The 15,456-nt window shown below is 31.6% G+C and overlaps 1 protein-coding gene across 3 annotated transcripts in view; it reads right to left on the minus strand.

Moving 5' to 3' along the window:
• Nucleotides 1-15,456, minus strand: part of Rfx7 (regulatory factor X7) — a 131,409-nt gene that overhangs the window by 24,926 nt on the left and 91,027 nt on the right. For all 3 annotated transcript variants that reach the window (XM_058584828.1, XM_058584827.1, XM_058584829.1), the window contains 2 exons: nucleotides 13,204-13,286; nucleotides 11,729-11,851 (listed from right to left, as the gene is read on the minus strand). In XM_058584828.1, coding sequence (XP_058440811.1) covers nucleotides 11,729-11,851; nucleotides 13,204-13,286 — 206 coding nt within the window. The remainder of the gene's footprint in view (nucleotides 1-11,728; nucleotides 11,852-13,203; nucleotides 13,287-15,456) is intronic.

Genomic DNA, 15,456 nt, shown 5'->3' on the forward strand with positions numbered 1-15,456 from the left:
AGGGGGGATAGTAGAGGATAGGAAAGGTAGCAGAATACAACAGTTACTAGTATGGCATTATGTAAAAATGTGGATGTGTAACCGATGTGATTCTGCAATCTGTATTTGGGGTAAAAATGGGAGTTCATAACCCACTTGAATCTAATGTATGAAGTATGATATGTCAAGAGCTTTGTAATGTTTTGAACAACCAATAAAAAAAAAATACAAACAGATAACCAAAAGATCTCAAGATATAAGAAAATCTCCAATGTGAGATGACAAAAACCAAACCAAACCAAAACACAAAAAAGCCCCCCAAGACTATTAATAAAAGGAGAAGCAGAGATGATGCAGGAAATGAAAAAAATGCAAACAAACAAAACTTCACACTTCTACAGGCTAGACAACCCAAATTAAAAATGTACAAATCCTTAGTCATTTCACACACTAGAATTAATCATACTGATAAACTCATCTGTATGTGTTCATTCATAGATCACTGTTTATAGTGATGGTTAAAGTCTAAAACAACTTAGATTTATATCAACTGATGTCTAAATACATGATTCACATGACAAAATAATATGCAGCCATTAGTAATGTAGTTATTAAATATAATAATAATTTATATTGTTACAGATTGATCTCAGGTTATCTTGGTGGGTGAGAAAATGCAAAGTACAAAATCATGTAGTGTGCTACCATCTGTGTAAAGAAAAAAGAAAGAAAAAAATATTCCTTACTTGTACATTATTACAAAATACTGCTGGAATGATATATAAGAAACTAATACAAATTATGGCTATAGAGACACAAAGGGGCTCATAGAAAGGCAAAGTAGTGATGGAATTTTTTCACTGTATATCTTTTATACTTTTTGATTTGTAATAATGGAAACATAGTAATGAGTAAAATATTAAACTAAAAATTGATAAAAAACTGAAGCTTTTTATTTTTAACTTTTGCAGTGCTGGGGACTAAATCCAGAGCCTCACCCATTCTATGCTAGTGATCTACCACTGTGTAATACCCCAAACTCCCAGTACTATAGCTTTTGATCCCCAAATTCCAATTCTAAGTAGCTTACACTACAGTATTACTTCAATAATATATTACTTCAGTATACAAGCTGGAAGACACATTTCTAGGTTGATCAATGCAGTATTATTTGAATAGTAGGAAAGTCAGGAGCTACCCAAATGTCTGTGAATTGAGGACTTTAAAAAATCCACCAAGACTCATATCATGAAATATGCGGCAGCAAATAAAAAATATAGTACATATATGGATAAAGAGAGGTATTTAGGACATACTATTTAGTGAATAATATGTACAGTATAGTTTTACTTCAAGTAAAAAATAAAAAGTAAAATTTATGAATGACAACACATGTATAGAAAAAGTACAGAAGTAAACTGTTGAGAATATTTAAATTTCAGAGGGAAGAGATAAAGGGGAGAGTAAAGAATGATTTAATTTGGGCTGGGGATATACTCAGTTGGTACAGTGTTGTTTGCCTCATATGCACAAGGCCCTGGGTTCAATCCCCAGCACCAAAACAACAACAACAACAACAACAACAACAACAACAATGATTTGATGTTATACTTCTAAAATTTTAATTTGTTATGAGTATATACTTGCAGATTATTCATAGACCTAAGAATGAATTATTTAAATAAAAAAGAAACCCTTCATATCAGTAGGCTCACAGATAATAGAAAGACATTACAACCATAATATGAAATGATGCTATGAAAAAGCGAGAGTAATTTTTAAAAATATTTTTGTTTTTAGTTGTAGATGGATACCTTTTATTTATTTATTTTTAAAAACATTTATTTTTTTAGGTGTAGATGGACACAACATAGTGCCTTTATTTTTATGTGGTGCTGAGCACCTTGCATGTGCTAGGTGAGTACTCTGAGCCAAAACCCCAGCTCCAGTTGAGTGTAATTTTTATAGGGTATCCAACAATAATTAATTTACCAGAAAAAAAAATGGAAGATGAAGTTGGTAAGAAAAATATGAGGGAGAAGAGACTATAAAAAGAGATTATGATGGCTGGTTTTGTAACCTGATAGTTCTTGTTCAAATCCCTGATTTGGTGGTTACTAATTGTTTTGTTTGCAAAATAAGAGTATTTGCTTACAGGATCCATACTGTATGTTGGATATCAAGACCAGACCCTGGATTATAGTAAGCACTTAGAATTGGTGGTTCTTCTTTTTTAAAAAGATATATATAGCAAGAGCATTAACTGGGAAGGATTAATTGAGACCCACACAAGTTCCAGAAAGAAAAAAAGGAAAAAAGCAGAGGGCAGAACTGTCAAAGAAATAATATAAGAAAATATCTCGGAATGAAGAACTGTGAATTTTCAGACTGAAAGAGCCCATCACAAGCCTGGTGCCATGACACACACTTGTAATCCTAGCAGCTCTGGAGGCTGAGATAGGAGGATTGTGAATTCAAAGGCAGGCTCAGCAATGGTGAGGAGCTAAGCAACTCAGTGAGACCCTGTCTCTAAGGAAAATACAAAATAGGAATGGGGATGTGGCTCAGTGGTTAAGTGCCCCTGAGTTCAATCCCCAGTATCCCCCGCCCCCGCTGTCCCCATAAGAGCCTATCACATGTCCTGCTCAATGAATGAAAAAGACCAAGGATAATGAGATGATCCTAAAAACTTCCACAGTCAGAAATAAATAGTACAGGTTATATATAGACAAAGGAATAAGAACTTTGCAGAACTCTTCATAAGGGCAACAATGCTGATTCTCTTTTTCCCCCCCACCTCCCATCTTTCCTTCCTCCCCCCACCCACTTGAGGTACTGGGGATTGAACCTAGGGGCACTCTGCTACCGAGCCATATCCCCAGCCTTTTATTTTGTGAGACAGGTTTTGCTAAGCCCCACAGGCTGATGTCAAACTTATGATCTCCTGTCTCAGTCTTCAGCGTTGCTGGGATTATAGGCATGTTCCATTGCATCCTGCCTGAGAAAGTGATTTTCATCCTAGAATTTTGCATGTAGCCATATCAATCATATTTTTGAAGGAAAAATGCATGCATTTTTAGATATATTAGGACTCAAAGGTTACTTCTTGGGTATTACTGCTTTAAAACTTATTAATAAAACAATGGTTAACCAAACACATCAAAGGATGTTAACTTTGTAACAACTAGAGAGAGGCAATAGTTCAAAATGGAACAAAAGATGGGGAAGAAACTCTCCAGGAAAATAGGAAATAAAAATACAAAGCAGGAGACCTAATAGAATATAAGATGGAGCATTTGGATGGACTTCAGAACAGATAGATGAATATTATTATTAATATTATTATTATTGATGGGGTCTTTTTTTGTTGCCCAGGCTGGCCTCAAACTCACAATTCTTCTGCCTCAGCCTCCAGAGAAACTGGGATTATAGACACACCCAGCTAGGATATAGATACTTTTTAAAAATGAAAAACATAGCAATAATTAATACACAAGCTTTACAAGAAATGTAATCTGGATAAACTAATTACTTTACCATTGAGTGATAGTGATCAAATCATAGTCAACAATGATTATATTGATTTAATTAAAAATAGTGGTATAACCATATTGAGATACTGGAGTAGGGAACTGTTATGTGGGAGAATTTCATTTAAGCATTTAATGAGCGCTAACACTGATACTAAAGAAGCAAAATTATTAGCACATTTGTTAGAAACACATTGATGCTCACCAAAACAATCAAAAGAAACTTCTAGAGAAGACTGTTCTTTACTACTTGCATTTTTAACCATGTGGATATATTGCTTTTGTGTGTGTGTGTGTGTGTGGGGGGGGCAATCCCAAATAAAGATAAGTGATTAAAATGATATATGTTTGGGCTGGGGTTGTGGCTCAGTGGTAGAGCACACGCCTCTCACATGTGAGACCCTGGGTTCGATCCTCAGCACCACATAAAAATAAATAAAGATATTGTGCACATGTATAATTAAAAATGGACATACATGAAATAGTTAAAAAAACTGATGGAAGGGACTTGAGGTAGAATATAAAAACTTGGCTTCTAACGAGTAATTGGGAAAATAGAAGAGGAAGAAAAAAGTACTTCAAATGGGAAAACCAGAACTAACCAATTAGACTTAAAACTTCCTACAGACATACATTATTTTGTAATTACTGTTTGATACCCTATGTAAACAGAACTTAATACTGCTTAAATGAATGCTGAATAAAGGCAATATTTTAAGCATTAAATATACATCATTATAGGAAAACAAGAACAGGATAATAACTAGAAAGAAAACACATTTTTATTTTTTAATTTTATTTTTTTAAATTTTTTTTTTTTAGTTGTAGTTGGACACAATACCTTTGTTTTGTTTATTTATTTTTATGTGGTGCTGAGGATCAAACCCAGTGCCTTGCATTTAGGGTAACAACTGAGACATTTTAACTATTAATATAAGCCTAAATTGTAAAATCTTAAAATCCTAACTTCCAAGATAATAGTATTGGGAGGTGGTGCCCTTTGGAAGGTGAATTAGAGATCACAAGAGCAAACCCTTTATTACAGGAATTAGTGACCTTATAAAAGAGACCACAGTGAGAAAATACCATATATGAAAAAGTATACTCTCAGCAGAATCTGATCATGCCAACATTCTAATTTTGGCCTTCTCAACCTGCAAAATGGTAAGAAATAACTTTCTGTTGTTTATTTAAAAAAATTAAGATATAGTGAAGGCTTGGTAAATGCTACTCTACAATTTTTAATTTTTTTAAATTTTATTTTTTTATAGGGGTCTCACTGTGTTGCCTAAGCTGGTCTCAAACTCTGGGCTCAAAGGATCTTCTCACCTTCGCCTCCTGAGTGCTGGCAGTGTAAGTGGGTACTACATACATGGCTTTAGAATTTTTAATTTTGCAAATTCTACTTTTAGAAAAAATATTCATTTTTTAGTTTTAGGTGGATACAATCTTTATTTTACTTTTATGTGGTGCTGAGGATCGAACCCAGTGTCTCATGCGTGCTAGGCAAGCACTCTACCTACCACTTGAGCCACAACCCCAGCCCAAATTCTAATTTGAATTAAAAAAAATTTAAAAGAGGAAATTCTGAAAGTAATTTTTAGAATAAGAATTAATGAAAAAGGAACCTGGCCCTGAAGTCAGAAAACATGGGTTCAGTCAGGTGCAGTAGCACATGCCTGTAATCCCAGCAGTTTGGAAGGCTGAGGCAGGAGGATTACAAGTTCAAAATCAGCCTCACCAACTTAGCGAGGCCCTAAGCAACGTAGAGAGACTCTGTTTCAACAATAATAACAAAACAACAACAACAACAAAAAGGCGGGGTTGGTGGGGGGGCACAGGGAGGATGCTAGGGATGTAACTTAGTGGTTAAGCACCCCTGAGTTCAATCCCTGGTACCAAAAAAGAGAACATGGGTTCAGATTTGTCTAAGGCAATTTACTTCTCTAGGCCATGACTTCATCCATAAAGGAGCACTAATCTTTGCTACCACCTACCTTAAATAGATGTTACAACATTAATCAACAATTATACATATAAAAAACCCTATCAATTATGCACATATGACCTAGATTTTAGATAGACATAAAGCGTTATTTATGTTATTTAACTCATGACATGCTCAATATTTAAGTAAAACAAATGTTGCCAGAATGTTTATTTCTGCCTTCCATGTTCTACTAAGAGTTTAATCTACATTGATGAATACAATAGAAATTGCAAACTTAGTAGGTAAGCATGAAAGTGTCTCACACACTACAAATTATATACAAACTAAAAAATTAAAACATTCATATTCCTTAAAAATATCAGATTAAAAAAAAAGATTTAGAGAGAATATTTACATACCAGATAATATTGTAGCTAAAGTTGTCAAGTTTACAAATCTGAAGGCTTTGTGTTTCTACCCAAAGCAAACAGACCTTCAGGACTGATAAAAGAGGCTACATGTTACATAATAAGAAATCCATTCAGGATGAATACCAGTCTCTGTCTGTCATGCAGTAGGAAAAAGTAGCAGAGCTGTGATTGCTTCTACCTCTGTTGCTATCATGTGTTTGCATATACCAGTTTCTGGATTGGTTCATTCCACCAACTTTGTGCATGGGTTAAGATTTTAAAAAAGAAAAATTTTTAGATAAAAACTTTAGAAAATAATGTAATCCACCTCAACCAAAATGATACATAAAAAGTAAGACTAAAAGGATAGACAGGTGTATCTATCAGATAAGACACCTAGAAAGGCTCACAAATATTGATACCAAGGAATCGAGGGTAAAATACATTAAATATGACACAGCATCAGTTTTTTGTTGACAAGAGGCAATAATTATAATAAGCATATAAAATTAGGCATTTTTTTAGTTAAATAGCCCTAAAATCTATAAAGCACAACTCATTCAAGATACTATCAAGAACTGAGAGAGAAACATCCTTTTTGTCAGAGATAAGCACACTATTCATCCTCAACTGATTAAACAGACAAAAAGAAAGTATTTTTTGGTGTAGAATTTAGAAAAGTTAAAAATACAAAAAGCAAAGTGGATATTAATGGAATATACAGTTTGAGTGTGATAAAGGCAATGTCTAAAAATATTTATAAAAACTGATAATTGTTAGACTAGAAGTAAACCTAAATGTTAAAAATTAAAAATTAAGCTATATTCTCTGATCATAATATATAATCAGAAATTAATAAGAAGTATGAAACAGGGTGAAAAATTATACTTCTTACTAATTTAGAACAAAGAAGAAATAAAAACTATACACATTACTAGAAAATAATGGCAACTGTGTAACAACCCATACCTGTGGGTGTAGTCAAAACTATAATCAGAGGAAAACTGGCAGATATAAATATTCATATCTTAAATGTGAAAGAATGAGAAATAAGCATTCCATTTAAATAGTAAGAAAAAAACCAAGAAAATCAGGAAAAATAAACAAAAAGGCACCTAATAAGTAGGAAAAAAGGATAATAAAACTGTTATACCAATCTGATTTCCTTAAAAAACTCAAACACCAGCAAGATAAATGACAGCTAAGTGAAATTTGAAAAATGTTGGGGAGAGGTGATAAGTACAAATGCCCCAAACCAGAAATTTAAAAAAGCAATTAACAGATATAGAAGATTAAATTTATGAAAGTAGTATATGTAGTCCTATTGTAATACGTTAAAAAATATAATTAATCCTAACCCCCCCCCAAATTGCCAAAATTATAAAAATTTAACCCGAATAAAACATAAAATATTTTCAAAGAACTACCTCCAACAAAGGCTCCAGGCCTAGATGGGTTTTATAGTTCAGTTCTTTAAAACTTTCAAGAACAAATAATACCATGCTATATAAACTGTTACAGAGCACAGAAAATTAGAGACAGAGTTCCAAATTCATTTTACAATGTTGACTTAACCCTGATACCACAACCAGACGAGCACACAAAGAGAAAAAACAAATTACAGACCAAATTTACTTATGAAATCCTAAATAATATACTTTAGTACAAAAATCAATAGCACAAAAGTATATGTCTACACGTGAGAGCCTTTATTTTATGAATAAAAGAAGAGGTTATATTAGATAATATCTTTATAAAATGTATCATGTTAATAATTCAAAGCAGCATCACTGCAAAATAATCTCCAAAGATGCTATTTTTGGTCAAGTATAAATGATACATCTTTAATATCAGAAAACTTACTGGAAGAGGCAACAATACCTATATTGTTACAGTTAAAGTTGGGAGGAAATTCTATAGAATGTAGTAACAAAATAAAGACAATGAAGAAGATACCCAGAATAAACTAACAAAAAAAGTCAATAGTTACAACTAGAAACAGAAATAAACAACAAAAAACCCTCCCAAGTAAATGTTAACAAATATAGATTTCCTATAAACCCAAACAAAGCAATAGTAAAACAATAGGAAAATATATTTTTATAATATAAATAACATAATAAAAAATTCCTAAGGGATAAATATAACAAGAAAAAACTGGACTTAATCAAAGGAAACTTCACTGATAGGCATGAAAGAAAGACATAAATCAAGAAATATTGGGCTGGGGTCATGGCTTAGTGGTAGAGCACTTGCCTCGCATGTGTGAGGCACTGGGTTCAATTCTCAGCACCATATACAAATAAATAAAATAAAGGTCCATTAACAACTAAAAAATGTTAAAAAAAAAGAAATATTTACAGGTTGAATTTTTCTGAAGTAAATTTTTACAGTTAATACATTTGAATCAAAACTTGTTTTGGGTTTTTGTATCTAAAATTAGAAAAGTGACTCACAAATTCCCATGAAAAAAGTAACTGTTCAAAAAATAAACCAAGGAAAACTGTGAAAAGAAGGATATAGAGGAAAGACTGGTCTTTCACTGGCTATTTCAACATTTAATGGCTGAAACATCTACACGGTATGGTACTGGCTTAAGAACAGAGAACATAAAGGAAGAAGATTGAATATAGGAGGCTCTAATGATGAAACAAAAGGGTTATATATGAAAAGTGAAACAAAAAATACCTAAGATGAGTATTCAGCATCTAGTGGCATGGGTAAGTTCTTTCTACATACATTAGCAACATTATAAGCTACGAAGTTCATTAATCAGAGTTATATAAATTGAACTAAAATTAATTCTTGAAAAACATCGACATTTTACTATTATCTAATATATACAGAGGTTCATAAGCATTAAGAAATAGACATGTAAAAGAAGAATGAACAGAGAAAAAAATGCATTTAGTGAATAACAAAGAAAATAAAAACTGTAACATGTTTAGCCAGTAATCCCAATTCTAATTATCTAAACTAAATTATTATCAAGTATGTTCACTGCAGTGTTATTTATAACTGCCCATCCAAGAATTACATAAGTAGCAGGGCTAAATTTGGTAAAACAAGAATATAAACATAAAAGAAGATATTAGAAAAATTAAAAGAAAATAAGTTAAAGTCTAAGTTTTAGGTAGTGAGATTGATACTGTGTTACTTTTAATCCTTACACATTTATAACTATCTGCTAAAATTTTCATAAAAACATATTACTTTCATAATTAGAAAAATAATATAAAAATACCTCAATGATTATTTTCATAAGCACATGACTATCAAAATTCAAAAGTTTCAACAAGGAAAAAAGCTTACAATGACTTGTAAATTAAACTATCTTTGCATGTAAAATTCCTTAAAACTGTTAAATTCTATTAAGTCTTAATTAAACAGGAAAACATGGCTAAAAGAAGCTAGTCATTACTCCATTAGATTACATAATTGTTTTTTCCTCAAAGTAATTTGGATTTTAAAGACTGTGGAAGGGATTGATTTTCATATAAATATATCTAAACAATGAAATATAAAAGCATTCATACCTAAAAGGAATGGCTTTAAAAACATTTCATATTAATAACATCTTTCTTTTTTCAGTGAATGTTTCAGAACAGAATCAATTTGAGACTATTCATTCTATTAGGGTTTTATTCAGGAAACTTCATTCAGGCACTCCAAATAGGAAAACAAATACTTTCTAAAAGGCCTTTAGGAAAGGACAAAATTCTCTCAAAATCTTCACTAATAAGTATTTTTTGTGTCCAAGTGGAATCTATTCTTCTATGATTTAAAATTGTTTTGAAAATAAAATATATAGTTACGTTCTATTTTGCTTTCTTCAGTAAACATTTAAAAACTTTTTTTTTTTTTTGTAGGTACCAGGGCTGGAACCCAGGACCTCTTTACCATTGAACTTTACTATGGTCATATTTCAGCAGATGTTGGATGTTGTCTCTATTAGTGAGATGAAGGGTTGTATAGTGGAAGAACATCACTTAAAGGATATATAAATATTAGACCATTATAAAAATGTCATATATTCATTTGCCTAATTTGTTTTTTGGAAAACTTGTAAGATATCTTTGGATAATTAGTTCTTCAACATTTCCTATTGCAGACAATTTTTATAATTTTAAAACTAAAACCTCATGCATCTTCAATTGCTACATTTAATAGATGAAACAACTTACAGAAGGAGTAGCTAAAATACTTGCCTTATAAGTTTTCTGACAGAATTTATTTTCTTCATTTTCAATTTAGGGTTTAATACATTAACACATGAGTTTGCCTGATAGTCATAACCTTTTTCTGAATTAAAATTTGCTTCTTTTGAATTCATGCATATATGTATACGCGTGCTTTTGGGCTGGGGATGTGGCTCAAGCGGTAGCGCGCTCGCCTGGCATGCATGCCGCCCGGGTTTGATCCTCAGCACCACATACAAACAAAGATGTTGTGTCCGCCGAAAGCTAAAAAATAAATACTAAAATATTCTCTCTCTTTAAAAAACAAAAAATTTTTGCTTCTTTTGAATTCATGCATATATGTATATGTGTGCTTTTACATTTATATTTTCCTTGATGTGGACAGGACTGCATTGGTCTTATTCATCTTATCTTTAGAACTTATCACAGGTCTGTACATAGTAGATTCAATAGATTATTGTAGACTGAGAGAATGATCGGCTTGGATCACATGCATTCACTCAGAGTTTTAATCTTTTTAAAGAGAAAAAATAAAAACAAAAACACACCTGAAGTTCTTCAGTTTATCTTTGTTCTCTTTATTATTTCAGATATTTTTCCCTAATCTTTTTCTTCAGCTTCATTATGTTTCTCTTGGTGACAAGATTTTTATTTTTTATTTTCAGTTGTAGATGGACACAGTATCTTAATTTTATTTATTTTTATGTGGTGCTGAGGATTGAACCCAGTGCCTCACATGTGCTAGGCAAGCACTCTACCACTGAGCTATAACCCAAGTCCATAATAAGATTTTTGAATAAGAAAGTTTCCTTTCTAAACATCAATGATGAATAAATGTAGTTTTTTTTATACAGCAGTGTTTTTATTTCCAAATTATTCTTAAAGCTATTTAAAAGTCACCAAATGTAGTTTCTTTGCATTGTCTTACACTGGTTAATGACAGCACTTACTTGATACTTTTCTCCCAAATTGTATAATTACAACACATTAATGCCTGTTTTGACATTTCAATAACCAGAAAATTCTGGTTTTATTTATTTTGCCAAAATAAATTTTCTCCCTTTCAAATCAATTATAAAAATGTTAAACCAGCTTGGAGTTATCATCTATTGACTTTTATCTAGAAGGATCCTTCAGCCTCCACGTTTTTGTTACCTGTATTTAAATAAACTATCTGTATAATTACATCTTTTGAGTGTTTAAATGCACAAGTCATTGAACTCATCTTTGAATAAATAATTCACAACCTTCTTTAGTTGGTATGGAGGATTAAAGAGTCTTGGATTCATGATAAGGACCTTTAGGAAGTCCAAGTAAAATTCATATTTTGCTTTTTCCTTATACATTGACTTATTTGTTGCCTTCCACTATTCCTCCAATCCCATTTCTTGTCATCCTTAAGAACTATATGGGAATCCATTGATCTATGCCATTGTCCCTTTCCCCTTAGACATTCTGAAGTAATCTAGAAACATCCTTTTATTTGATAATTTTGCCCTGTACTACATACTACCACAGAGGCTTGGAGCTGGAAGAAATCTTGGAGAGTTCTACTAAGAACTCCCATATATCAACTTGATATATTTATAACAATGATTTTTTTAAACAAAGCATTGTAGCTACATATAGTGCTTAACCTCTTTAATATAGTACAGAATGCCTTATACATATAATACTTACTTGTATTCATCATAGACTTCCTGTTTGGGCAGTGAAGTCTCAGGATGTTCCTCTAGGGTATTCCGAATCCAGGAAAAGGCATGCATTTGCTGTGCCCGACTAGATGACATGGCATTCTGATCACTAATCATAAAATAAAAATATGTTTATGCTAAACTAGACAGCAAATTCAATGATAATTTCTGAGCCAGACCTAAAAATTCCACTAAAGAACTATGTGCAAACACATCACAAATGAGTAAACCAAAGTTAGGATATATAGTAGATACCCAAATTGTCCATCTCTGGTTTCACAAGGTAGGATCAAATTGAAATTATTGTTATAGTTTCATCTCTTCTATGGTTTCTAGAGTGGAATAGGTAGTGAAGTAATGACAACATAAGGTATTTGTTTGGGCCAAAATTATCTCTAAATGGATATTTGCTCACTTATTCATTTCAGTTACCTATAAGAATAATTTATTTAATTTCGAAGAAGATACTGAAGAAATTTCTAGTATATAAAATAACTAAAATAGTTATGCAGCATGGTCTGAGGTAAGACAGAAAAGGTAAAAGTAATAGAATTTTCATTCTGTTTTTTTTATGCACAATTTTAAAGTAATAGATTGCTGAGAATAGCATGAATGAATGAATTTTAAGAAATACTTAAAAGGCTAAGAGTACTTCCCTCCACAGTTTATAGATGAGACAATATATTTTTTAAAATTTTTATTTGTTCTTTTTAGTTATGCATGTCAGTAGAGTCTATTTTGATATATTTATACAAATATGGACTACATCTTATTCTAGTTAGGATCCCAGTATTATGGATATACACAATGTTGAGATTCACTGTGGTGTATTCATATTTGTACATAGGAAAATTATGTCAGACTTATGCCACTGTTTTTCCTATTTGTATCCCCACTTCCTTCCCTTCAGTCCCCTTTGTCTAATCTATTGAACTTCTATTCTTCCCTTCTTCTTGTGTGTTAGCATCCACATATCAGAGAGAACATGTGCCTTTAAGACTTGAATATTTTTAATGATGAAACTAATCACTTAAAACAATTTACATTTATCATAAATTCATTCTATACCAGTAATTTCTTTTACATTCTGTAATGTGCTTACCTGATAATGTTAAAAATAAAACACAAAAAAGCATCTTACACTTTATTCCTCAAAATACTTATCCATTTATTCTTCGTTTTTCTGTTTAATTTTCACAATTTCTCAGACTGCACAAATTCATCTGTCTATAAAACTTAACCCAATTGCATTTCACAGTATTTATTCAGTTGCACAAACGAATGAGTAGAAACTGCAGTTAAATACTTTCCCAAATAGCAAAGACTAAAATGATCTACTGTTTTGCTGTTCTGTTTTCTAATTATTTTAAAATATTAACAACCAGAATATATATAACATGCCTAAATCCTAAGGTTGTCCTAGAAACAACCTAATTATAGTAAAGACAAGAATAGATATACCTTTTCTCTCCATTGCTGAGACCAGAAGGCAGTTGAAGGTAGAGGTAGAGTTTCTCTAGGTCTGTAAACTTCTCAACTTCTTGCTGGTTATAAAAGATTATAAAGAAAGATCATTTAAAAAAATGTTTGTTTTCATCCCAACAAAATTTACTAACATCTACTCTTAAAAGACATTGATTCTCTAAATTTAAACCAGATGAAATTAATTGCCTGCTAATCAAAACAAAAATCTAGGCTTTTCCCCTCATCAATGAAATAATACAAATAAGTTGATATGTTCATAAAATATAAAAAGTTAACAGAAAAGGTACTTCCTTATTAATACTTAAAGGTACAAATAAAAGTATAGATCGATGCTTAAGAGAAAAAGTTTCTCATTTTTAATTATATTTAAATAAGGACAGTTTTATAATATTGCAGGACAGGTACTAGACCAGAAGCCAAGAGAAACATTCATTAGTTAATCTAAACATGAATTTAACTGGCTCTGGCTGCGGCAAATTTTCCTTACAACTGTGAAATGGATGAGAGGATTTCTAGGATCTTTTTCTAATTCTCAAATACCTAGAATATGTGACTGCAGCTGCTGCTATTCTTACCTGTGGAGTGAACTGAGTTAAAACACTGAGATGAAACCAACAACCTTTTCGGGACTATGAAGATGTAATTATTCTTTGATTTGCAACAATGGCTGCTACTTAGAGAACCTATTTGTAAGATTCTCTACTACTATTGTCCTGCAACTATGTCATTTTGTCTATAAATGTACCCTATAAAATAATTTCTGCATTGTTTTTTATAGCTTTGTTTCCCAGATGAGTTTGCCAAATAATAGCTTCAAATGTAACATAAATCTTATTACAATAAAAGTATCCAGAGCAAAATTTTGGTAGCTTAATTCAAGTAAAACTCCACTGCAATGGAAAATGTGGACAGATTACTTAATAAAGCACAGATTAAACACTGATCCAATTTTTGTAAAGTTTTTAACTGAGCTTATTCATATTCATCAAAATTTACCCACAAAAGTTTAAGTCTGAGAATTCATTCAAGAATGATTTAGTCTGTCAATTATATGCAAATAACTCCTGAATATATACATGACAACAGAATGTATTTTGACACATTATATATATATATATATATAGGGAGTATAACTTATTCTAATTAGGATCTCATTCTTTGGTTGAACATGATGTGGAGATATATTGGATGTGTACTCATATATGAACATAGGAAAGTTATGTCTGATTCATTCTACTGTCCTTCCTATTCCTGTCCCTCATCCCTTCCCTTTATCCCCCTTTGTCTAATCCAATAAATTTCTATTCTTCCCTCCCTTCCCTTATTTTGCGTAAGCATCCACATATCAGAGAGAACATTAGGCCTTTGGTTTTTGGGGACTGACTTATTCACTTAGCATGATAGTCTCCAGTTCCATCCATTTACTGGTAAATGCCATAATTTTACTAGCTCTGCATTTTAATGCCATCGTCCATGAGTATTTTCCAATTAGCTTTTGCCTCAATACTAATAGATTTACATGCATACCCTATATAGCTCTCAAAGAAAACAAACATACCAGACACATTCCCTTCTTAAGTGTTAACATCACTTTTCTCTAATTCCTAGAGTGTTTAATTTTGAAGTATGCTTAATTCTGTTCTTCATGGTACATTCCATACCAATCTTTTATTTAGACCTCTAATTCTTTGCCCAATATTTTTCTAGTCTCTTTATTTTCACTGGGACTACAAGATGTTTAGCTGTCTTACTTTCAACAATGAAGGAGAATTAATTTACTCATTAGTTTACTCATTTTGTTTTGTTATGTTTCACAAATTATGTAAGATAACTCTGAACACATATTGTATATCATGAATTAGACAAAGACTGAACATAACAAAGCACAGATAAATAACACATTAATAAGATTCATGCCCTTAAGGACTTACAATGATATTTATGTTATGAAAATGTCTAAATAGCTGGTTTCCTTGCTTCCAACCTCTTCTCACTGTAATCTGTCTTAAATATGGTTCCTAAAATATTTTTTGTCATATACTATCAACTCTTCCCACTTAATCCCAACAATGACTATCATATTAAATCCAGGAAGGCTATGTTATAATAATAAAACATGTTATTATGAGCAAAGTCTGAGAAAATATAATAATGTGATTTCTGATAATTAAGAATAAAAATATGTTTTATACTGTTGACAAAACCTGGAATTCTATATTTTCAAATTTT

The sequence above is a fragment of the Marmota monax genome, unplaced genomic scaffold, assembly GCF_021218885.2.
Source record: "Marmota monax isolate L192 unplaced genomic scaffold, Marmota_monax_Labrador192_F-V1.1 WCK01_AAM20220418_F8-fsc00001, whole genome shotgun sequence".
Taxonomy (NCBI): Eukaryota; Metazoa; Chordata; class Mammalia; order Rodentia; family Sciuridae; genus Marmota; species Marmota monax.